The following is a 24,156-nucleotide window of genomic DNA, read 5'->3' on the forward strand; positions in this document are numbered from 1 at the left end:
TTCGCTATAATATCAATGCGTAGGCCTTGAAAACAAGATTTCAAAGGCTAGAACACACCCTTTTTCGTTGCTGTCGCTATTCTCTTGGTCACTATTCATGTATTGGTAGGTATGGCTTCTAGCTCTATGTCATTGCCACTCTCAGCTTCAAAACTTGCATAGTAGAAGGCCAGTGTATACCACAGTTGATCACTCAAAAGACCTAGAAAACGTACATCAGCTACCGAAACGGAGTTTGACCGTGGAAAGGGAAACATACATATAAGAAGTGCCAGAGCTACTGTGAAGAGGATGATAGGATTCGTCATGTACTTATAAGCCAGATCAAAATTCGACACTAAGGCTATGATGCTCAGCAATGAAAATCCTGCCACCACTCGTGTTCCCGTGGCACCTAGTCGAAACACTCTTTTTGTGGGATCGTGGTTGACCAAGAAGATGAATGCCGCAAACATAAACATGGAGAGAGCAGCCACGATGAAATAATATAGGAATACAAAGCCGAACATCCTAAGATACATTGTTAATAGATGATCGCTTCTTTTTGCCGTTGTGTGGCCGTCTGGCGGAGTGATTCCCATGCCGGAGAAGAGCGCCACGGTAACATTTCCCATGATATCATGGGACCTCTCAATATTTAAAGCACCACTCTCCATCTCTGAAGGGCAGAGGCGGGACTGACGCCTGAGGTCCCACAAGAGGCCTTGAATTGCATATTTTTCCTCCATTGCTCCATGTGTGAAATCGATTCCAAAGCCTGCAATTGTTCTGTTAATGGAATCAATCGCATCCGAGGTACTAGGCCTTGGAACACCACAAGCAGACAAGATGGTATCGCGCAAACGTTTAAGTTTCAGCGACACATCCAACGTCAATGCTAGAATTTGCATGCCCTCAGACAGAAGAATCAGGAGTACATGCAATGGGAAATGCAAGCATGTCCACATTTTTTGTCGAAGCTTTCCCAACTTTTCCGTTGGTGTGATATCGAAATAGGACTGCCATAAGAGGTACTATATTTATCTATTAGCTCCTTTATCCAAATAGAAGCAACTAGTATTTGTCGGAGGTGGACACGTACCACAGAGATTGTGACCCCAAATATATGGACAAAAGACCAGCGAGTCCAGCCGTTACCCACAGTCCTATTGACGATCCTGGTGACTGATATAATACCATCGCCGATGATAATAAGCGTGAGGAGGCCCATACGAACATTAAGATGTGTGTCCTCAAAGCCAATACCTGGCAATTCGTCCGCTTTTACCATCACTATGAAAGTTTCGGCAGCAAACTGAAACCACCACAACATCCAAATTTGTGAACCAATAGAAGCCGCCCGGTCATTGAAGAGGAAATATAGCTATGATTTCATGTTAGAATTCAAATGATATGGTATCTATGAACTGGAAAGGCTTACCGCAATATATATCAGACTGTTCAAGAACATAAATAAAGTGACACAGCGTAAATTAAACGCCGTATCGGGAGGTAGGTATACTGAGGCAACGAGATACTCCAGCGTTAACATCAAACGGCTTATGGCAAGAAGTATCGTCAGGGATTGAAATATCCACAGATTCTCTGGTAGAACTCGCGTCGCAAAGCCAGAACCGGCAGAAGCAAACCCTACCATGGTGGCCAGTTGCACTGCTTTGCATACCCGTTCGAAGACAGAGTCTCGAGCGAAACGAATATCAAATAGAGTGACCTGGAGCCAGGTGAACCAGATTATCCCCAAAAAGCAGACGTACGACCACAGCGCTACACACTTTATTAGTTGTTTACGTTCTAACACACTGTTAAGACGGTAGCTACAAGCACACACCTTCCAATGAGTTTATATCATTTGAAGCGGTAAATGTCGAGAGGTTTGCCACGAAGAAGAGATCAAAAAATAGCTCTATTGGTGTAGCATCTGCCTGTCGGTATAGACGCGGGGGATTATCAGTCTTATCGAGAGGAGATTCAATCAAGGGTATACGGTAAGGAATATATCTAGAACGACATAACTATTAATCCCAGATCAGATCATACGCAGCATGTATTTACAACTCATACCGGTCAAATTTCGATCGTCTCACTGCAGGACGTGAATGCCTGAATGAAAGGAATAACTGGCGTGCCATATTCTCCTCGAGTCTGGATCTATCCATTTAGATAGCACAACGTTGAAGTCTCAGCATCTTTGACGTGAGGGAAGGCTTCCGTCATGGAAGTTCGCCCGGTGGTAATGTAGCTTCCTTTCCATTGATAGTTTGGAGTATAGGAAGGCATGACACAACCATACTCGTTGCTTTTGATTAGACCTTAAACACGGTTGCTTTTGTGTTTTTCCTGCGGCGTTTGTCGTCTTTTAGCCCTCTTCATCCATTTCGGTATCCGGTGCTGGTAACGACATAGTCGCGAGGTTATCAAGTCCACGGTCACCTCCCACTTCATTTCCTGTGATAAGCTTCTCCGTAGTGGCAGTTTGCCCGGCCTCTGCCCGGAGTTTTTCATACTTCTCGCCAGCTTCTTTCAAGAGATTTTGGATTTCCATCTCTCTCTCCGATATCTCAACCTTTTCCTTGCGAAGTTCTTCCAAACGATTGACAAGTTGTGTCTTATTGGTTTCCATTTCGACCACATTCATTCGCAAGCCTGCCAATTTCGATGCAAGCGTCGGAAGAGACGTTATTTTGGGCGGCGTCTTTGGGCGCGTTACGGGTTCGTCGGCGTCCCTCTTCAAACCATCCATTCCTGCACGAGTTTGTGCAGATTCATATGCCGCCCGGCGTTCGGTTTCAGAGTCATCCTCGTCTGAGAGATCTTCGGCATCATTAATGAGCTCTTTCATATTTGCACGCTGCCGCCGTTTTTGCTCAATCTCGGCCCGTTTGCCCATTGCTATCCGGCCGTCCTCAACGTACTCGTCAAAGCCCTCCGCAAAATCCTCGTCATCTCTCACTAACCTTGTGTCGGTTTCAAGTGGTTTCTTTAAGAGTGACCACTCATCTTCATCTTCCTCTATGCCGGTATCATTAAGAGATATGTACTCTTGCTCCTTAGCCAGGCGGCTGCGGCGCTCTTTTTTCTCCCTGATTTCTGCCTCACTAGGAATGGCAGAGGGTCTGGTGTATTTTGCCACTTCTCCAAATTTGCCGGCTATATCCAAGGCTTTGTCTTTTTCATCTTCGGTGTCTGGACGAGATACGTTCTTTGGCGTGGACGGCGTAGAATTTCGTAATTCCTGGAGGTAGTCCTTGCTGTAGCTTGGTCGGTCATCATCTCGGCCAACCCGGACAGGAAGTGTCTCCGATGGGTTCAGGTGTTTTCGGTTCGATGCTCTGTCCAAAACATTTCGCCTTATTCCCGTCTTCTTTGGAATGACAACCTCTCCTTCGTCGGAAACATCGTCGGTCATAGAAGTTCCACCGACCCCAAACGAAAGATTTAATTTCGACTTCCGCTTTGATTTTGAGGCCGGTTTCCGAACAGCAGGTTCTGCATTGTTGATTAATTCATCAATACTGACTGTGATAATTGGGTATATAGAGCGCTCACCTTGCTCAACAGCTCCATCTGTATCTTCATCGTCCGCACCAACCCGCCGGGCCTTGCGCCGACTTGCAAACGAGGAGCTCATACTAACAGAAAAACGTAGTAGAATCTCCTTCAATTCTCAACACTCCCACCGAATAGTAAGTAGTTACTGTACGAAGAGTCTCAAAGTCAAGGTCAGTCTTGAGGCTTTGGAGCTCTACCTAAAGGTACAGCCCGCGAACTCCATATCACGGGACCAGGTTATTCCGATCCCGAGCAGCTTATCGCGTTTGCACGAGAAAACATTCATTCAACCCTCGAGTATCCAGACGAGAAGAGCTCTGCAGCTAGTTGACCAAGCATAGATCTCAGTCAAGATGCCTCAAGCCCAGCCAGAATTGAAAAAGGTATGTTCACGGGTGTGATCTTTTCCCGCATACATTGCTGACCCGTACCTTGCGTAATAGTATATGGAGAAGCGGTTGTTCGTTCAACTGAATGGCAATCGCAAGGTTATCGGAGTCCTTCGAGGTTACGATGTACGACGCCCTGAATACCCCATACCTAGTCGCAAGTGAAATATATAGCTAATGCCGGGATAGGTCTTCATGAATATTGTCCTGGACGATGCTGTGGAAGAGAAGAATGGAGGCGAAAAAGTCCCACTAGGCATGGTGGTAAGGAAACATTGCCCAAAGCGTACATGAGGGTCATTGTGGAAGCTAAGATTGATTCGTATATAGGTTATCCGTGGAAACTCGGTAGTTATGCTAGAGGTTCGTATTCCCTTGCAACGTAGGGTTCATATAAGGAGGGACATGCTAACTTTACATCTCCTAATCAGGCCCTTGAGCGTATCAGCGATCGGTGATAGACTTCTCCCCAACGCTGGACCGCGTTCTGTTCATTTCAATCTTCCCGGAGTATTTATTCGGATTGGGTGGGATAATACTTCAGAATTAATCGGCCATTTTATCCGTTCCGCAAAATACCTCGAATCATCTTTTATAGTTCAACGGAGTTTTATGCCAGGCAGGTCAAATATCATGCTTTGAAACGGAAACGATATACAAAAATGGGACAATATGGAATAACTTGTTTTAAAACGAAGGATGCTTGATTACTAGTATAAGTGTGACACTGCTTAATATAAATTGCAGAAAAGACTAGATCCTCCCATAAACAAACTCCGTGCCGTTGAGGTTATTGTTTTGTTACTTGGTAAAAAAAAAAAAAAAAAAAAAGTGAAAACGAATAGTGACAGGGAAATAGAAACCAGCCATATGACCCCGTTGCGCCCTTTTGTTCATGACATATCCGAATGTTAAACCAGCCCGCTGTACGGATTCCGAGCGCCGAGAATGACGAAATAATCAGTGCGAAAAATAACAGTAAGGCAAGAGAGTAATTATAGCAGCATGCAAAACTTCAAGGTATTATTTATGAACCTGGAGAAAAGTTTGAGCTCTTAGCTTTGAGCTTCAACTTGATCTTCGGCTTAACGGCAGAAGATGGGGGAGGCGGTTGTGGTGACGGGGAGCATAAGGTGCCCAATTTAGGAACCTTGAGTGTAAGTCTATGACTGAGAGGTGGAGCAGTGCCATTGGTATCTTGTTCACGCTTCCTCTTCACGGTGGGAGTAGGCACAGGTGCGGTTGTGGCCTTTGATGTAGTTGTGGTAGTCGTGGTAGTGCTGCCCACTGGGCGGGTGCGGAATCGGTCAGATCTGAAGAATTTCATTTTTCCCTGGATGAATGTTAGCACAGTTCAACAAAGAGTAAGGTTAGGGAATATGGTCGGACTTACGTTTCCTAGGTGCTGTGTTTTCCAGTAGCGAGGATACTTCAGGCGGACCAATGCTTGCTCAACAGGATGGTACAAGGCACCAAGGGCATAGACGAAGTCACATAGCTCTACGAGACTCGCTCGCGGTGAGTTACATGCTGCCCATAGTGCCTCTTTTAGGATTTTATTTGAACCAAGTTCTTGTTTCAAGGCATCTAGAGCTCCAGGAACCGTTTGCCTTCTAGCCAACTGGACTTGTCGAGCTTCGGTTGACGATTCTTGCTCAATAACAAGTGAGCTACTTTCCAAGGAGCCAGAAGTCTCTGATTCCATGCCAAATGCAATAGTTGCGAGGGCTTCACCGAACATGCGGTAAAGGTTCCGTCGGATCCAAGGTGAGGGGTCTGCTGACATGTTGTAAATGTACCATGTTATGAGCTCAGGGTGCTCGAACAATTTGAACTCCAGTAGAATTTCGAAAGCCTTGAGCCTCAATTCTTCCAGAATCCCAGCGCGTGTGTATTGAGCAAACTGGATAATGTCGACATCAAGCATTCTGGCTTTCATAAGTCGTTTCTGGCATTCGAGTGAAGTCCTTGAGAAGATATTTCTGAACGAACCAGCCCATTCGTCGATTCGTCGATATCTGTCAATCTCGGCAATGCAGTCCTTGTCGAGCTGTTCCTCCGCCTGGCGTTCAATTTCTTTGTTAATATCGAAATTGCCATCGTCGGACCTGCTTTCTCTTCGGCCAAGCAGTGCGTTGCAGATGGATTTGAGCAGCGTCGATATGTAAAAGCAATCGGAGTACTAATAGTTGTAAGTCACACTATACAATATTAACAGTGGAAAGATGTCGTGAATAGTATATACCTCATTGTTGGAGTTGTCGTTGAATTTCAGCTTCTCATAGAGGAATTGCTTTACTCTCATTGGGGTCCTACCATCTTCATCCCGCACTTCTGAAATTGCCTCAATAAGAGCCAACTGCACTGCGTATGAGGACCGGTCTGAAAAGTCATTCGAACGGGCCATAGATGAATTTGGGAGGCAATATAGCTCCTGGAAAGCATTTTCTAGGTGAAAGAGGCCAATCCAGTCAACTTCCTGTTTGGCATGTTTGACCAGTGCTTTCGTAGCTGCTGTTCGAATTCCATGAAAATATCGACGATCTAGTATTGTCCGAACAAAGATACTCGATATCAGGGCGTGCTCTCGTTGTGCAGCCATATGTTGTATAGACTAGAAACCATGAGACTCATGCGCCAGTCAATAAAATCCAGGAAGTCTGTCTTACCTCAAGCTGTGCAACCACATCACGATCTTGCTGCAGCTGGGATAGATACATATATCCCGGCATACCCAGTGACATTTTACATATCCACTCAAAGTCAGCATCCATTCTAATCCATTCGTAGGATTCTTGTCCCATGCGGCTCTCATCTTCTTTGGTCCATTCAACAATCCTCCACTTCTCCATGTCTTCATCTGATTGGAGGACGTCTCCCAGGCAGTAAAGCAGCACGTCATCTTGAGTCTCACTGCTAGGATCAATACCGGACATGGCCGCAGCTCGTTCCTTTTGTCGTCTATTCCGCTTGAGACGTTTATATTTCGTGTTGTAAGGGATATCAAACTTCGTGATGGCCTCCTTGATTTCAACTATATGCTCGTAAGGGGTCCCATCTGCTTCGTGAATTTGTATGGTCATTGAGCCCGTAAACACATTTTGTACTGTTCCAGCATAGACATTGCGTATCTCTTCCTTTACGTCTCTCATAAAAGTAGATCGTTCGAGGTCACGGGCAGTTGCCTGTTCACTCTGGACCTGAGAAATCATCATCTCAACTACAAGCTTCTTCTTGTTGAATCTTTGGCTAGCAGTAAATCGCGGGCAGCCAGCACCATAAACCCATTGGCTGAAGAAGGCATCTAACTTCGTGTGGCCCATGCGTTCACAAAGTTTTTGAAAATGCGCTGACGTGAGTTCGCAGTTTGGAAGGTCACCCATTCGTGCATTTAAGAAGATTCGAGAAATGATACGAGAGACAGTAGCCTTGCCGCTTGCCTTGGATAATCGGCGTTCAAGGATGTATAAGACAAGTGGCGCTTTTAAAGAGATAAACTCCATTTCGGAGGGGTCGATTTTGAGGATGGCTCCCATATCCCAGAGTGATGGGCGCAAAACATCCAATTCAACCACTCGATCCGCTAGCAGTTTCTGTCGGTACCGGTACTCATTGTTTCCGCCGATTTTTTTCATAAATGTGTCCGTGATGTAGTAGGATATACCTGTGATCACCCAGGTGTCGGTAGGATCCTTTGGAATGATGTTGATTCCAACCCACTGGTATGCTAATGAATGGACTATGCATCTTGTCGAATCGTACATCATGTCAATGATGTTCTCTGGGAAGAGTATTCGATCACTACATAGGGTGAAGCCTGCAGCGGGTAGTGTGTCCGCTCGGAGGTCGTCAACAAAGCACAGCTTAAAACTAGCAAAGGGGTATGAACCGTAAGTCAGAGATATAAAGTCAACTGCTTTTGCCATCGGCAAACATGTGTTTCTCACTTCGTCTGCCCTTCCAGGGAGACAGAAAGCGTGGACGGGAACTGCATTGGCGCCAAGCTGGTCATCTTCATCACTTTCACGGAACTGGGACAAATTGACATATTCAAACGGTCCAAGTGCAAATCCAATCTGCGGAGCGGAAAGTGGTGTATTACAGGAGAAAGATACGGTCTTTTTGGTTTGGTCCTTGGGGTCGAGTATATCATCTGTCAAATCTCCTGAGCATGCAACAACAATATCCAACGCTGCATCCTCGGCAGAAAGTCCAGTCTTCCTCGAGCTATTTGTTCGGCTGCTGGTTCCATTAACGACGCCATTATCGGGCGACTTGGAAAACACATCCCCTAGAGTCCGTGGGCATCTAATCGATATATCCCATGTGCACCGGGAAGACATGTCATCCACGCATGGAAACAAGCAACAGAACTCTCCCGTATCAGAAGAGTTGGTAGTGAATGCATGGGGGTATCGCAAATCACGGCTCTCGAGACCAACAAACTGGATCCCATCCCTTGGCTTTTCGATTGTAAATTCGATGAGTATTGTTATTGCTGTAAACCTCGGAAGAGAAGCTTCGGCGGCACGATTTCCATCCACAGTATCGTCCGCACCACCAGTCCCGTTGGCGCCGCCTGAAGTGGCCCTTAATGATAGCTGTGTCTGCGCCTCAACCGAAAAGGGGTCTAGCTCCTCTATGCGAACAGACTTCGGAATTGTGATCACCAGCTCTGGCTCGGGGGGTGTTTTCGACAGGGCATCAAGCTTCGTGGAGAGCTTGCGGTGGTACTGAACACCGTAGAGCTGCAGTGCCTCGTAAGGGTCGACGTATTTCGACGTGGCAGTCTTCCCGCCCACGGTGATGCGCTTCAGCTGACCCTGCCGGAAATTCAAGCGGACAAGCTTCAGGTCCTTGTAGTCCGGGTGTATGGTGATTTCTGTTTTCCCCTTTATGCTCCGGCTGGTGAAGTCGATATCGAGCTCGACCTTCTGATGGCTGACTGAGTAGCCAAGCCCCGAGGGCGGCGGAGCTCCTTGCACGTCAACCACCCCAGGCATCGTTTCGTCTCGGCCGCGCGCGCACGCCAGGTATCAGAGGGGGTTGGTTCTCCTAACGGTCGTTATATAGCGGCAGGACCATATCGCGAAGGGAAGACGGCTGCGAGCAGAGCGGTGTTTGCTGTATGGAAGCGAGTCTGCCCAACCGGGTGAGCAAGTCCAGCACTAGGCATTGGTGAAGGGGGAGCCAGCACGCTGCGGGTGCCCCAGTTAATATACCCAACACACGCAGCTAGCGCAGGGGCCCATTATCGACAATAGGAGGCAGGCAGAGAACACGCTGGTATTGTCGCGCTGGCGCTCTGCTCGTTGTATATTCAGCTGCTCGCCGTCGATTCATTCAATAATAAAATATAAAAATCGAACTTTCTTCGAGCTTTCGCGATCGAAATGCGCAGAGCGACGCTAGTCCCAAAGCGGCTAGCATGCAGCACACTTCACGTGATGGTCACATGTTCAGTGTTTATCACGTGACATGACTTTTTTGCTCTTTTTCTTCTTTTTTCTTCTTTTTTTTCTACCCCACGAAATGAACTTCAACGGTTTTTTGCACGTCAATCGAAGAAGAAGAAAGAAGCAAGAAAGAGGAAAAAAAGGGCTGGTGACCAGGCAGCGTCTCAGCATGTTTTGAAGATCAGTCTGGGCCCTTCGTTATCATTGCACAGATCGCCAGTTCGTTCTACAATGGATGTGGTCAGGAAACTTGCCGGTACGTCGATGCTCCGCCGTTGGGCGTTTCATTGTGACTGGTGGGAATAGGTCGTATTGTTAACCTGCGCACACGACAGGATTGGAGGATTCCTTGACGGATGAGACCCTGGCTCCATTGAAGAGCTACAAATACTCGAGTGTCGATAAGTCGTATATCTCTCGATATATACTCAAACACTATGTACTGTCGCTCTCTTTCGCCCTTGTCAACACCTTTCTTTACTGTCTCCGAAAGGGGCTGATAGGCTCGCTGTATGCCATGTATATAAACCCCGGACTAATCAAATTCTACCTCACTACCTCTAGTGGAATGCCTTTGTCGAGCTTTTGCCGCTATGGATCGCTCCCAACATGGTCACCCTGCTTGGGTTTGGATTCATTGTTGGGAACGTAGTGCTGCTCGAGATTTACATGCCTGATCTCGTAGGCCCGGTGTGTACACTGCGACCAAGAGAAAAAAAAAAAAAAAAACAAAAGAGCCCTTTTAAGTGGTGAATTCTTCCTGTAGCGTGCATTAAGTTTGCTAAGAAATTGTCCTCTGGGTATTAGGCCCCCTCATGGGTATACTATAGCTTTGCTATCGGCATCTGGATGTAAGGCAACCTCTTAGATCTGGTTTCGCTCTCGGGGTTGGCTATCTTCACGCCCACGGATATATTGTTGATGTGTTACTGACCAGTCGACTAGGTATTCTACCATGGATAACGTTGATGGTAAACAGGCTCGACGCACCGGCACGTCAAGTCCTCTTGGAGAATTGTTTGAGTAAGGTTATGAGAAACATTTATCTCCTGCTACACTTCTGGTAACTTGGAAAGTGGAAAGCTAATGTATCGTGAACGTGAAAATAGCCATGGGATTGACTCTTTAAACTGCACATTGGCAAGTTTACTTGAAGTTGCAGCCATGGGTCAAGGGCCGACCAAAATTGGGGCCTTCACCATGCTGATCCCATGTCTACCCATGTTCTTCTCGACTTGGGAGACTTATCATACCCACACTCTCTACCTGGGCTACTTCAATGGCCCTACCGAAGGACTGATCATTGCCACTGCAATCATCATTGCAGCAGGCTATTACGGACCAGAGATCTACTCTCGTCCTCTGGCCGACGGTATTGGATACGCAGACTTGATCGGAAACGTCACCTTCCTTGACATCTGGGTCTTTGTCCTTCTCACTTCCTTCTTCACCGCACACTTGCCTGAGTGTGTCTATAACGTGGTCCAGGCACGCAGACGCAACGGGTTGCCGGTGTTGCCCATTTTCCTGGAATGGACTTCTATCATCATATCAACTATATCGGCTATATCCTGGGTCTATTCCCCGTATTCCTTTATTCTAAAGGATAACCATCTCGTGCTATTCGCAGTTACCCTATGCTTCGTCTTTGGGCGTATGACCACCAAGATCATCCTCGCTCATCTTACCAGACAGCCATTCCCTTACTGGACTGTCCTGATCACCCCTCTTATTGGCGGTGCGGTCCTCGTCAACCTCCCTGCGATCGGGCTACCAGCTGTCGGGGCTACGGTGGAACTCTGGTATCTGTGGGGGTACCTCGCCTTCGCCTTTGCTGCATACATGCACTGGGCTTTATACGTTATTGGCCGTATTACGGCATTCCTGGACATCAACTGCTTGACAATCAAGAAGCGACGTGCATCCTTGAATGGGACTGCCCTTGGTGACGTCACAAACAGTAAGATGCAAGCAGCATTCAACAAGCCTGTCAAGTTGAACTAGAACTCCTCCAGGAAATCGCGGCTGATTTACACTTTATAATACACGATCAAACGTTTTTTTATAATAGAAAGCATGTAATTGCTTGTCTCCCTTTTTTATAAAGCTTCAATGTGCTTTTTGTACATAGATAGAGAAGCTACCTGCGTGTTAGAGTCGATGTCAGGGTTATATCAACTATCCAGGACGTCAAATCTTCTTTCAACAAAGATACGTTTACGACCTAAATCACAACGTGTTTCTTCTGGTTGCACCACTTCTAAATATAACACCCAATGGGCAAGCTACGTAGCCGGTGCTGCCATGCATTTAAATTTAGCATTCCAAGGCCGAGGTAAGTGACTTCTGGGCGGTACAAAAATGTCGGCCAGCTGAAGCATGCATGCGGGGGACAAGTAGTTAGTTAGCTAGCCGACCAAGTCACCAAACGGTTCGTATATAAGCTGCCGTGGCTCGAATCAGTCAAGGACAGCATTCTATACACTAATCTGCAACGTCGTTGTATGTTATTTGCCATCCCCCTAGAAGTACCTACTAATAACATGGTCAAATTACCCGAGACCTTTGCCGCGATCCCGCGCCAGGAGTTCCTCCTGGGCCCATCGCCCATTCACCTTCTGCCGCGGATGACAGCAGATCTCGGTGGCCAGGTCAAGATATATGCGAAACGAGACGATGTCAGTTCCGGCCTAGCGTACGGCGGCAACAAGACTCGCAAGCTAGAGTACCTGGCCGCCGACGCTGTTGACCAGGGATGCGATACTCTCGTCAGCATCGGCGGCATCCAAAGCAACCATACCCGCCAAGTTGCTGCCGTTGCCGCCCGGATGGGCCTCAAGTGCGGTCTAGTGCAGGAGAAATGGGTCGAATGGGCTGACCCGGGCTACGAGAAGGTCGGCAACATCCAGCTTTCCTACCTCATGGGTGCAGACGTGCGGATCGAAAAGATGACCTCATTTGGCATCGAGCACAAGGATACCCTGAGGGCCTTGACGAAGGAATATGAAGCCAAGGGCCAGAAACCCTACTACATACCCGCGGGTGCATCGGATCATCCGCTCGGAGGGCTAGGTTTCGCTCGCTGGGCGTTCGAGGTACGCGAGCAAGAGCAAGAACAGGGCGTGACGTTCGACTATATATTTGTGTGCGCAGTGACGGGGTCTACGATGGCCGGCATCGTGGCGGGCTTCAAGTTGATCGAGAAGCTTTATCCCGATGAGCCCAGGAAGAAGATCATTGGGATTGACGGATCTGCGACTCCGGAGAAGACTCGGGCCCAGGTGCTGCGGATTGCCAGGGGCACTGCTGAGAAGATCGGGTTAAAGGCGGATGACATCACGGAGGCAGATGTAGTGCTTGATGAGAGGTACCATGCTGGGACGTACGGGGTCCCCGACAAGCAGACGTGGGAGGCGATTGAGTATGGGGCAAAGATGGATGCATTCATTACTGACCCGGTGTATGAAGGGAAGAGCCTTGCTGGTTTGCTGGGGTATGTGAGAAATGGCGAGATCAAGACTGGGAATATCCTGTATGCCCATCTGGGCGGCCAGCTGGCTCTCAATGCGTATTCGCAGCTGGGCCATGTTGAGTAAATAGGTCTTGTGCAAGTAAATGCAGCGAAACACGGTATATCATATCTCCTCTATAGACCTGGGTTTCTTGCCAACTTCTGGTGGTCCTTCAATTCTCCAGCATTCCTGCAGGATATCGACCTCGATTGAGAACAGCTAATCATTGATATCTACACATATATCAAGAAAGGTATTCATCTAGCCAGAATATATCTTTAATTGCATAAACTACAGTAGAAGAGCAGCTTTTACCCCTAAATGATTGAATGACCCCCTATCAACCCCTTCAACTCGCTTATCTAAGCTTAAATTTAGACTACTCACGTGACTAAATGAGGCTCCAACCTTATTTTCACGACACTAAAGATATTACATAATCATTACCTTATCGATAAAAGATAAGAGCTTTTTCTTTTTTCTTATGGTGGATTTTGCTTTGCCTTCGAGCTTTTCTACGCGTTGGACATTTTAACTATTCATTTGGTTACGCTCTATATTTTTTCTTGACTGTGTTGATTCCCTGTTTTGCAGCGAGTATCCTACAAGGAAGAAAAAGACCGAGATGCGTGGGGTTGCTCGTCGCCCGTGACCAAGGATGGACAAACTCTCAGCGAGGCGGCGACAGGACGATGGCGAGGACGAGGAAGACGACGACTACATGTCGATGTCCTTCGTGGAGGAGCCCCAGACTAAGAGGGAGACCTTCACGCAGAAGAAGCTCCGAAAGCTGCGAGAGGTAAGTAGCAAGTATCAAACAATTAATCCTACCGGGATGCTAACTTGTTTGGTTTTGATGAGTAAAAAGGCAGAAGAGCGAGCGCGAGTCCCATCAAAGGCCGAACTGGCTGCCGCAGAAGCTGCACGGCGCGAGGCCGCGCTTGCAAAGAGCACGCTCGATGCGTCCAACAAGGGCTTCAAGATGATGGCCAAACTGGGCTACAAACCCGGCAGCGCTCTTGGCAGGCAGAATCCAGGCGGGTCTGAAAGTGACGAGCCGGATCAACGGCTGCGAGAACCCCTGTGGGTATCGGTGAAGGAGAATCGCGGTGGAATAGGACTGGACTCGGAAAAGAAGCGGAAACTGCGCGAGGAGTTTGAGGGAGAGGCTAGACGTGATAAGGCGGTTGAGAGTGACTTTGTGGAACGTGTGAGGGCCGAGAGGGAGGAGAAGAGGCAGGAAGGCCAGTTCCAGGCTGCGCAGAGGGTGATTGAGCGGCTGGAGGAAGATACAGATACAGATACAGATGGCGGCAGCGGGCCTGCTTCGGGAGACAAAGTTGAAGAGAAAGAGAAAAAAAGAAACCGGCCTAAGGCTCGGGTGAATGTCCTTTACCGCGGACTGCTACGGGAGCGAGAGGCGGCACTACGAGAGAAACAGGCAGCTCGTCGACGGTATGAGTCGTTGTCTGCACGGGACTGTTCGCAGATATACTCGGAAAAAGACCCGAAGCTGCCGTCCCTGGCGGACGACGAGCTGGAGGCCGACGATAGACTGGCGCTGGGCCGCACGGCTGAAGGCGAGGTGGTGGAAGTGGAAGCTGACGAGGACGAGGAGGACGAGGAGCTGGCTGCCTTTGAAGCGCTGAGCGTACAGGAGCGGCTGAGCCGGGCTGTGGCGTATCTGCGCGAGGAGTATAACTATTGCTTCTGGTGCAAGTTCCGGTATGAGTCGACGGCCATGGAGGGCTGTCCGGGGCTGACGGAGGAAGACCACGATTGAGCTCAGGCTCAGCAATCTTGATGATAAGATAGGGGGGTTATGGATGCTGCAGGCTGCAAGTATCCCTACTGGCGGAATTTCCCCCGAAGGAGGGAGAATAGTATAAATAGAGCAACTCCACCGAAGAATCCATATATTGTATGCATGCAAGGGTGCCGTGGGCCTGTCCTATTATCCACTGCCATGCTATCATGCATGTAGGTAATGTCGTGAGACACATCACGGCCATAGCACGTCCATATTAATATCAATATCAATGTTATCAACATCAGTAATGTCAATATCAACATCCAGTGCTAGATAGCTAGAACATGCTGGATGCAACAGTGCCATGCAACACTCGGCTATTAAACTTGTCTTAACTTGCTCTCGAGACGATCTGGAACCCATCCGGCCGAACGAGAGCTAAATAGATAGTTACTGAGTGGACAAGCATTGTTAGGCATATCCCTGGACTCCACCGTGTCACAAGTGCGGCATCCGGACTAACTAGGCAGCGAGAGGAGTTGAAAATGAAGGGAGAATTAGATAGGCTAAGTAGAGTAGACTAGACTGTATCCTAGTGATATGTGAGAAGTATATATGCAAATGGTCATTAAGGGGGAATTGAAGAGAAGAAAGAAAGAAAATGAAGAAGATCACACCATCATGTAAGTAAAAAGTAGCGAATAAACGAACAAGCCCCCCCTCCTGCAGCATGAAAATTCCATCAAGTAAGAGAAAATTGAAGAAGGAAAAATATCACGAATGGTGAGTAAGATGAAACATAAGAAAGGCGTGGTATCGTATGTCCAGAAGATAAGATGGTAGGCGAGTTAAACCGAAATATCAACATGGTAGAAATATGCGAACAGTTTTAGGCCGGGACCTCTCTCGGAGGTTCGGGAGTGGTGTCCTCAACTTCAGGACCAGGACCAGGACCAGGACCAGGCCCCGGTTCAGTATCGACTGTATCAGGTGAGGTCTCTCCTTTCTCGGTGGTAGTGCCGGCAGCCTCGAGGTCCATGACCAGCTTCTCCATGAACTCGATAAGGGATCTGTCCTTGCACCTCTTGATACCGCCGAGACAGTCGGTGCAAATACGCAGACAGCAGAAGGTGCATCGCCAACGCACTTCCTGGTCTGCCTTGAGACAGGTCATGCAAGTGAGCGGGTACAGAACATTACTTGAGCGCGCAAAGGTCTTGTGGAAATGGTAGCATGAGAAATGCGAGTTTGTAAGCGGCGGCGTATGGTATTCTACTTTCTTGGGCGCGGAGGCAGAAGCAGTAGAGGACGAAGTGGACTGGTTGGAGGTCGAGCAATTGCTTTTCGGCCGGACAGCAGCACTGCTGTTGGTGAAGCAGGGCGGGTGTTCGAGCTCTGAGGCCGAGACGGGGGTGCGCGAGAGAGGCGAGCTGGATGTCGAGGAGGGCTCGCGCGGGCTGGCGTTCTGGTCCGAGTACTGCGAGGAGCCCGCGGAGGAGTAGCTGATGGGTCTGGGGGGAGTAGGGAGCGCAGCCGGGACACTGGCAGGAGGAAATGGCTTTGAGGGCTGGACGTGCTGGAGCCGTGGGCGGTAGTAGCGCTGCGTGGGCGTGCCGGGGGGAGTAGGCAGGCTGCTGAGGTTCTCGCGGCTGCGCACTCTGGTCATGGGCGCAGAGGGATCATGGTGATGGCGCCGGTCTCCTCTTGGACTGTGGCTGCGAGGGCTGCTATCTGAGGGCCGCAGGAGGTCGTTTCTTCGGTCACCAGGGCGCAATTGAGGGTGATGCTGCGGGTGATGCTGCTGGTGATGCTGTGGGAAGCGCAGTTTGGTGAACTGGCGGGTATCAAGTTGCTTGGAGGCAGCCTCAGCGGGCAGCTGCACCGTCAGGACAGACACTTCGGAGGCCATCTAATCTCTGTGTTTGTATTTGATGTATCTTTGATCTCTGTGGTATGCAGCTGGGAGAAGTAAATTTCCGCTTCCTCTGGTAGGATTGAAGGGCAGAAGTAAAGACAAGCAGCAGTATGGGCGAGTCCAGAGTGTATAGTCGGACCGGTTGTACTGCCTGCTGTGCGATGCCCAGATGTTCCACGCCGTCCTGCTAGTTATTGGGATCAGCAAATTAAACTGTGCGAGGAGGTAATAATAAGTGTAAGTAGATGCAATATAATGCAAACAAGAAAGGGGGTCCAGGAGCCAGGTCGGGGACAGGGCAGAGACGCAGATATATAGCATGGGCCAGCAGCCATGGTTCACGCACATCCTCCATCCAGTTGCTACCCAAAGAGCAAACCAGCAAGTTTAAAAAAAAAAAGACGAAAAAAAAAGAAAAAGAAAAGAAGACGATGACTGGCTAGCGGTGAATGCGGAACGAGGGAAAGGATAGAGTGTATAGTTAGTGAGAAGTCAGAGTTAGTATTCCGTAGAGGCCAGAGGAAAGGTTCATCTGCGCCATCGAGGCTTTTGCCTGCGGAGTCCCGGATGGAGCTGCATCCAGTGCCGGAGACGAGATCTCAGGGCTCATTCTCGGGGACTCCAGAGAGACTCTCCCTTCCCCCTGGTTTTGGGCATATAATAGGGATGGACTAAGGAGGAGGAGTATCCAGTATCATGACGGACATGAAGGGCGCTCTCTGCCAGCCGCCAGGATCCACCGCGCTCCTGGATGCTTCCTCCTAACTTCCGACTCCCTTGCCACAGCCGTGACGAGCCAGGAAGAGGGCAACCAGGCAGCAGGGGAGGCCAGCAGGGAGTGCAGCCACACACACTTAGTCCGCAGTTGGCCTGGAGTAAGGACAGCTGGGTGTCACTCTGTATCGTCATCGCTGCGTGGCTTGACCGGTCTGCCGTCAACTATGCCGTCAACCATGCCAACTCAATGCCATTGTCCCGTATCTCTATCTCGATTTCAATGCCATTGTACGCCTGCCAGCCAGTTAGCTAGTTTATTTCCCAGTAGTTTATTATTCGGTTCCTGGCTGGCGATGCTCGTACCGTCCGCTCGTAACGCTATCTCGACTGTCAGATCCAGATGAAGAAAAAAGAGCAGCAAAAGAAGCAACGAAGAGGAAGAAGAAGCAAAAAAAAAGGCCACTAAACGAACTAACTGAAAGTCAATCTGGGTCAATCGGACTGATCGATTGAGCTAACTTGCTGGAGCTGCGAGTTGGTTCGTTTCAGGGGGTTTTCCAGGCAGTCTCTCTTCTGCGGACGGCGAAGGCCAGCGAGATGCGCGAGAGACGGTCAAGGTGAAACGCGATGGCCGAAGTTATTATCTGCCGACTGGCTGCGGTGCTCGATCGATCACTGTCCACTGCATGAAATAAATAATAATAACACTAGATGGTTGGCAAGGAGTGAAAGTGGTGACTGATGGTCAGGATCAAAACGTCAACTATGGGGGAGAAGTGGATGACAGGCCAATGACGGAGTCTGCCTGTCCAGGTGCGATCAGGGGTTAAAAAGAAGAAGACGAGGACGACGACGATGATGAAGGAGAAGAAGAAGAAGAAGCAAAGAAGACGATAGAGTCAGGATGGACCACGTCGGCGGTGCATGCATGCATGGACGGGACAGACAGGTCGAGGGATACGAGTCTTCTCCTGCAAGCGCGGTATCCGGCGTGGATGCATGAATTATTCTATCACTATTGTCATCGTTGAGTTGATTGAATTGAGAATAAGACTGCCTGTCTATATGTCGGCTTCTACACCCCCAGCCGGGCCATCATCGCGCTGTCGAGTTGACCTGTACCCTCGCTTTTCTTCTCTATCTTTCCTGTCTCTTCTTTCTCTTCCGTCGTCACTGTCGTCTCCTTTTCTCTATCCTGAAGAACCTCCATCTCAGTTCCATGCCCATGTCCTTGTCCTTGTCCCTGTTCTTCATTGACATGTCCATTGACATGTTCATCGGCTTGACCTGCTTCATCCTCTTCGTCGCCGTTGATGCTGTGTCCAGCTGAATCTCTAGGCCCTCCCGCAAGCCGTCTCCTCTTCCTCAGCCGGTAGATGCAGAGCCACGCTGCGAGACCCGAGGCCGCGAGACTGGCGATGGTGACACCCCATGCCAGGCCCTGGCTGGCACCCGGGTTGGGATGTTCGTCCTTGTGGAAACCCGGTGCCGGTTCAATTGATGGCGATGGCGATGCTGATGATGGAGAGCGGTTGGTTAGTCTGGCCGGGGGGATGGAGAAGGGCGCGGAGAGGAGCAGCGGAGAGCCATCACGCCGGAGTTCGAGGGTGAAGAGGTGAGAAGGTCTGTGGAGGCGCAGGAGCAGAGACGGCAGGGTGATAGTAAGTGGTGTTGAAGTTGAAGTCGAAGTCGAAGTCGATGGTGATGATTCTGCTCCTGTTAGCATCACTATCAGATAGTGAAGGGAGAGACTCACGCCAGAGAAGAGACTCAAAGGAAGACGAGACCAGCCAGAGAGAGTCTTTTGTATCTCCGTCTCCATCTTTAATGATCCTTCCATCGAGTCCTCTGACCACCAGCTGGCCTCTATCCCAGTCGACGGTCAGGCCCTGGCAGAGACAGAGCCCGGCCAGCAGCAGCCACAGGACAGCCTTCATCTCGAGTATCTATAGAGAAGAAGAGAAGACGAGCAGACGAGAAGAAGAGAAGAAAAGAAGACTTGGAGCATCGTCTTCACTTCTTAACTGCCGGCTTCACCTCGTCTACCGCCGGCCTTTCAACGGTCTGTCGTATTATCTCCATCCTCTTCACCTTTTATCCTCGGTGACCATCTTCCTTCAGCTCGTATTCAACTGGCTCTCTTTTCACTGTAACCTCAAGTATATCCAGGAAGTAGCTGGTAGAAGCAGTGAGAGAAGAGACTACTGCCAGTCAACGGCCATGGCAAGGCTTGTCTTCTCCCATGCTTTGACGTCCACAAGCTGGTATTGCACCAAGCACCAAGCACCAAGCATCAAGCATCCGAGTATCTCATCCATGTCTCTGTCGATGTCTCTCCATCCACGTCTCTGCAGGCCGTAGGGCGTGACTAGCAGTCGAAGATGAAGAAACGAAGAAGAAGAGAAGAGAAGATGCTCTGTTACTCTGTTAACTACTCCTGCTTCCACCACTTCGCTGCCGTCGACCAGCAGGAGCAGCACCAAAGACCAGCCAGAAGCCTTCTCTTATTCTTCTTCTCCTCTTATTCTCTTCTTCTTCTCTTCGTCTCTTCTTATTCTCTTCATCTTCTCGTCTCTACCCCAGACTCAAATCCACTACAGGGAGGCCCCGGTCTATAGCGAGACATCCTTGTCCGTCACTTGTCATTCTACATCGAGTCAGCCAGAGTAAAGACAGAGTAACTAACTAGCGAGAGACTGACCTACTAATTAATACTTATTAGAGCAAGATGTTGGCCTTGAGATGGTCGACGTCGACGTCTGTAGAAGAAGAAGAAGAAGAAGAGAAAAGAAACATCTCCAACTTCGCCTTTTAACGACATCTCGACTTCATCTCACTCTCCAAGTACATCTCACTCTACAACTACAACTCTCTACTTACATCTACTCCAGTCTCCTCCGATCTCGCTAAGACTCTAGACCAAGACTAACACTTAGCCTCGCTGGAGCTCCCGCACTCTCACTAACTGACTAGCTGCTTAGTTCTGTTGGCATCCGGGCCAGCGAAAAAAGTCCTCAGTTACACCGTCTTTGACTCATCTCAGGCTTTTCTCAACATCTCAACATCTCTCGACTTCAACTTCTTCCGAGCTTCAACTTCTTTTCAACCTCGTCAATTCCTCTCTATTTTCGACTATTCTTCAGTCTACAGCAAGATGTCCCTCCGCGGCCAGCCCCTGCTCTCATCCCTGCTGCGGCAGCGCTCCACCACCAGCGACAGCTTCGCCAGCATCACCAGCTTCGTGACGGCGACCTCCATACGCTTCAAGTCGACCTTCCCGCCGCCCGCCCTGGCTGCTCGCTGCTCGGCCAGGCACGCCCTCTCCAAGAGCAGCATCGGCCTGGGGAGACTCCCGCTCCAGGCTCAGGCTCAGGCTCCGGCTCCGGCTCTGCCGCTCAATGGATACGCCCTCAGAGCTCACCAGCTGCAGGCAAAGTCGGCCTTTTCCACCGCCAGCGCCTCCAAGCTCGTCGACGTCAAGAAAGTCCTCGTCATCGGCAGCGGAGGGCTCAGCATCGGCCAGGCCGGCGAGTTCGACTACTCTGGTACGTTACCTCTTATTTTATTTATTTTATATATATATATAACTTTTACTTTGGTTCCTGTCTAACGGTCTGTAGGCTCCCAGGCGTTAAAGGCCCTCAAAGAAGCCGGCGTCCGCTCGGTCCTGATCAACCCCAACATCGCGACCATCCAGACAGACCACAAGCTCGCCGACGAGGTCTACTACCTCCCCGTCACCCCCGAGTATGTCTCCTATGTCATCGAGCGGGAGCAGCCAGACGGCATCTTCCTCGCCTTCGGGGGCCAGACTGCCCTCAACCTCGGCGTCCAGATGAACCGCATGGGCATCTTTGACCGCTACGGCGTCCGCGTGCTGGGTACTTCCATCAAGACCCTCGAGACCAGCGAGGACAGAGACCTCTTTGCCCGTGCCCTCAACGAGATCAACATCCCCATCGCTGAATCTATCGCCGTCAGCTCCGTCGACGATGCCCTCGCTGCGGCTGACAAGATAGGATACCCGATCATCGTCCGCTCGGCCTATGCGCTGGGTGGACTTGGCTCCGGGTTCGCCAGCACCCCGGACGAGCTGCGTGATCTCTCCTCTCGCTCTCTCACCCTCGCTCCCCAGATCTTGGTCGAAAAGTCCCTCAAGGGCTGGAAGGAAGTCGAGTATGAAGTCGTTCGTGATGCGAGCAACAATTGCATCACCGTCTGCAACATGGAGAACTTTGACCCACTGGGCATCCACACGGGAGACAGCATCGTCGTAGCTCCCAGCCAGACCTTGTCCGATGAAGAGTACCACATGCTTCGTACCGCTGCCATCAAGATAGTCCGTCACCTGGGCGTAGTCGGCGAGTGCAACGTCCAGTACGCACTCCAGCCAGACGGGCTAGACTACCGTGTCATCGAGGTCAATGCTCGCTTGTCTCGTTCTTCTGCTCTCGCCTCCAAGGCCACCGGATACCCCCTTGCATACACCGCTGCAAAGATAGGCCTGGGCCACACTCTGCCCGAACTGCCCAATGCAGTCACCAAGACCACCTCGGCCAACTTCGAGCCCAGTCTCGACTACATCGTCACCAAGATCCCGCGCTGGGATCTCAGCAAGTTCCAGCACGTCAAGCGGGATATCGGCAGCTCCATGAAGTCTGTCGGCGAGGTCATGGCCATCGGACGTACCTTTGAAGAGTCCTTCCAAAAGGCCATTCGCCAGGTCGACCCGCGCTTCGTCGGCTTCCAGGGTGACAAGTTTGAAAACCTCGACGAGGTCCTGGCCAACCCGACAGACCGCAGATGGCTTGCTGTTGGCCAGGCTATGCTCCACGAGGGTTACTCTGTCGACCGCGTCCATGAGCTCAGCAAGATAGACAAGTGGTTCCTCTACAAGCTGCAGAATATTGTCGACATGCACAAGTCTCTCCAGCATATCGCTAGCCTGTCAGACCTGCAAAAGGACGTCCTCCTTGAAGCCAAGAAGATGGGCTTCTCCGACAGGCAGATTGCCCTCTGCTTGAACACCACCGAAGACGCTGTCAGGGCCCGCAGAAAGAGCTTCGACATCCACCCCTGGGTCAAGAAGATCGATACCCTCGCCGCCGAGTTCCCAGCAGACACAAACTACCTCTACACCACCTACAATGCCTCCTCCCACGACGTCACCTTCGAGGACAAGGGCACCATCATTCTCGGAAGCGGTGTCTACCGTATCGGTAGCTCCGTCGAGTTCGACTGGTGTGCCGTCAACGCTACCTTGTCTCTCCGTAACATGGGCAAGAAGACAGTCATGATCAACTACAACCCCGAAACCTACTCTACCGACTTCGACACCGCGGACAAGCTCTACTTTGAAGAACTCAGCTACGAGCGCGTAATGGACATCTACGAACTCGAAAGTGCTTCCGGCGTCGTCGTCTCTGTCGGCGGCCAGCTGCCCCAGAACATTGCCCTGCGTCTCCAGCAGGCTGGCGGCGCAAACGTCCTCGGAACCAACCCAGAAGACATCGACAAGGCAGAAGACCGCCACAAATTCTCCCAGATCCTCGACAGCATCGGCGTCGACCAGCCTGCCTGGAAGGAACTCACCTCCTTCGAGGACGCAGAGGCCTTCGCTGAATCAGTCCAGTATCCCGTCCTCGTCAGACCAAGCTACGTCCTCTCCGGCGCCGCCATGAGCGTCATCTACAACCGCGACGAGCTCAAAGAGAAACTCCTCTCCGCCTCCTCCGTCTCCCCCGACCATCCCGTGGTAATCACCAAGTTCATCGAGGGCGCAGAAGAAATCGACGTCGACGCCGTCGCCTCTCAGGGCTCTCTCATCCTGCACGCTGTAAGCGAACACATCGAGCCCGCAGGCGTCCACTCCGGAGACGCAACTCTCGTCCTCCCACCCGCCTCCCTCGACGCCTCCATCATGGCCCGTGTGAAAACCATCGCAGAGAAAGTCGCCCATGCCTTCTCCATCACAGGTCCCTTTAATATGCAAATCATCAAAGCCGATAACCCGCAAAACCCCTCCGAGCCTCTCCTGAAAGTCATCGAATGCAACCTGCGCGCCTCCCGCTCGTTCCCGTTTGTCAGCAAGGTGCTCGGAACCAACTTCATCGACGCCGCTACCCGCGCCCTGGTCGGCACCAACGTCCCGCAGCCCACTGACCTCATGGCCCAATCCCGTCCCTACCTCGCTACCAAAGTACCGCAATTCAGCTGGACCCGACTCGCCGGCGCCGACCCTTTCCTCGGCGTCGAGATGGCAAGTACAGGCGAAATAGCCTGTTTCGGCCAGGACCTGGTCGAAGCCTACTGGGCCTCGCTACAATCCACCATGAACTTCCGCACCCCTCAACCAGGCGAGGGCCTACTGTTCGGCGGAGATACAGACATGTCTGAACTCCCGCAGGTAGTCAACTACGTGCATCCGCTAGGCTTCAAGCTATTCGTAGCTAGCGAGCCCGTCAAGCGCTTCCTCGAGCAAAACTGCGCCGCTAAGCCGGAGGATCTGAACATTCAAATCATCGACTTCCCGAAGCAGGACAAGCGGAAGCTGCGAGAGGTGTTTGAGCGCAACGATATCAGGGGAGTCTTCAACATTGCGCGCGAGAGAAGCAAGCATCTTCTTGACGAGAACTATGTCATGCGTAGGAACGCGGTGGATTTCGGCGTGCCGCTTTTCATGGAGCCCAAGACGGCCTTGCTGTTTGCCAGATGTATGAGTGAGAAGCTGCCTAAGAAGGAAGGCATTCCATCTGAGGTGCGTAGCTGGTCGGATTTCGTGGGTAGGAAGTTGGTGTAAGGGCGCAACTTGGGGTGCTTTTTTACGTGCTGTGCTTCGGTCCGGTTCGGTTCGGTTGGTTCGGGAAAC

The 24,156-nt window shown here is 50.4% G+C and overlaps 9 protein-coding genes across 9 annotated transcripts; 4 read left to right on the top strand and 5 right to left on the bottom strand.

The window, feature by feature from the left end:
* Positions 1-95: 95 nt before the first annotated feature.
* Positions 96-2,156, bottom strand: ARB_06450 (uncharacterized protein; the record flags this gene model as incomplete). The annotated part of the gene is made up of 5 exons (XM_003015281.1): positions 96-1,013; positions 1,082-1,363; positions 1,421-1,764; positions 1,829-1,998; positions 2,062-2,156. 5 exons carry the CDS (start codon positions 2,154-2,156, stop codon positions 96-98), a joined length of 1,809 nt encoding a protein of 602 aa, XP_003015327.1.
* A 200-nt stretch (positions 2,157-2,356) lies between these two features.
* Positions 2,357-3,628, bottom strand: ARB_06451 (uncharacterized protein; the record flags this gene model as incomplete). The annotated part of the gene is made up of 1 exon (XM_003015282.1): positions 2,357-3,628. The coding sequence occupies one exon, from the start codon at positions 3,626-3,628 to the stop codon at positions 2,357-2,359; it is 1,272 nt and encodes a 423-aa protein (XP_003015328.1).
* Positions 3,629-4,965: 1,337 nt separating this feature from the next.
* ARB_06452 (uncharacterized protein) lies at positions 4,966-8,941 on the bottom strand (the record flags this gene model as incomplete). Its single annotated transcript, XM_003015283.1, has 4 exons — positions 4,966-5,271; positions 5,332-6,120; positions 6,184-6,552; positions 6,608-8,941. The coding sequence occupies 4 exons, from the start codon at positions 8,939-8,941 to the stop codon at positions 4,966-4,968; spliced, it is 3,798 nt and encodes a 1,265-aa protein (XP_003015329.1).
* A 1,539-nt stretch (positions 8,942-10,480) lies between these two features.
* ARB_06453 (uncharacterized protein) lies at positions 10,481-11,398 on the top strand (the record flags this gene model as incomplete). Its single annotated transcript, XM_003015284.1, has 1 exon — positions 10,481-11,398. One exon carries the CDS (start codon positions 10,481-10,483, stop codon positions 11,396-11,398), a length of 918 nt encoding a protein of 305 aa, XP_003015330.1.
* A 156-nt stretch (positions 11,399-11,554) lies between these two features.
* On the top strand, positions 11,555-12,990 carry ARB_06454 (1-aminocyclopropane-1-carboxylate deaminase, putative; the record flags this gene model as incomplete). The annotated part of the gene is made up of 2 exons (XM_003015285.1): positions 11,555-11,729; positions 11,807-12,990. 2 exons carry the CDS (start codon positions 11,555-11,557, stop codon positions 12,988-12,990), a joined length of 1,359 nt encoding a protein of 452 aa, XP_003015331.1.
* Positions 12,991-13,564: 574 nt separating this feature from the next.
* Positions 13,565-14,689, top strand: ARB_06455 (G-patch domain protein, putative; the record flags this gene model as incomplete). The annotated part of the gene is made up of 1 exon (XM_003015286.1): positions 13,565-14,689. One exon carries the CDS (start codon positions 13,565-13,567, stop codon positions 14,687-14,689), a length of 1,125 nt encoding a protein of 374 aa, XP_003015332.1.
* An 856-nt stretch (positions 14,690-15,545) lies between these two features.
* ARB_06456 (uncharacterized protein) lies at positions 15,546-16,565 on the bottom strand (the record flags this gene model as incomplete). The annotated part of the gene is made up of 1 exon (XM_003015287.1): positions 15,546-16,565. One exon carries the CDS (start codon positions 16,563-16,565, stop codon positions 15,546-15,548), a length of 1,020 nt encoding a protein of 339 aa, XP_003015333.1.
* Positions 16,566-18,363: 1,798 nt separating this feature from the next.
* ARB_06457 (uncharacterized protein) lies at positions 18,364-19,110 on the bottom strand (the record flags this gene model as incomplete). Its single annotated transcript, XM_003015288.1, has 1 exon — positions 18,364-19,110. One exon carries the CDS (start codon positions 19,108-19,110, stop codon positions 18,364-18,366), a length of 747 nt encoding a protein of 248 aa, XP_003015334.1.
* Positions 19,111-19,669: 559 nt separating this feature from the next.
* On the top strand, positions 19,670-24,087 carry ARB_06458 (uncharacterized protein; the record flags this gene model as incomplete). Its single annotated transcript, XM_003015289.1, has 4 exons — positions 19,670-19,858; positions 20,054-20,132; positions 20,270-20,833; positions 20,909-24,087. The coding sequence occupies 4 exons, from the start codon at positions 19,670-19,672 to the stop codon at positions 24,085-24,087; spliced, it is 4,011 nt and encodes a 1,336-aa protein (XP_003015335.1).
* Positions 24,088-24,156: the final 69 nt, after the last annotated feature.

The sequence above is a fragment of the Trichophyton benhamiae genome (genome assembly GCF_000151125.1).
Source record: "Trichophyton benhamiae CBS 112371 chromosome Unknown contig01535.1, whole genome shotgun sequence".
Lineage (NCBI taxonomy): Eukaryota > Fungi > Ascomycota > Eurotiomycetes > Onygenales > Arthrodermataceae > Trichophyton > Trichophyton benhamiae.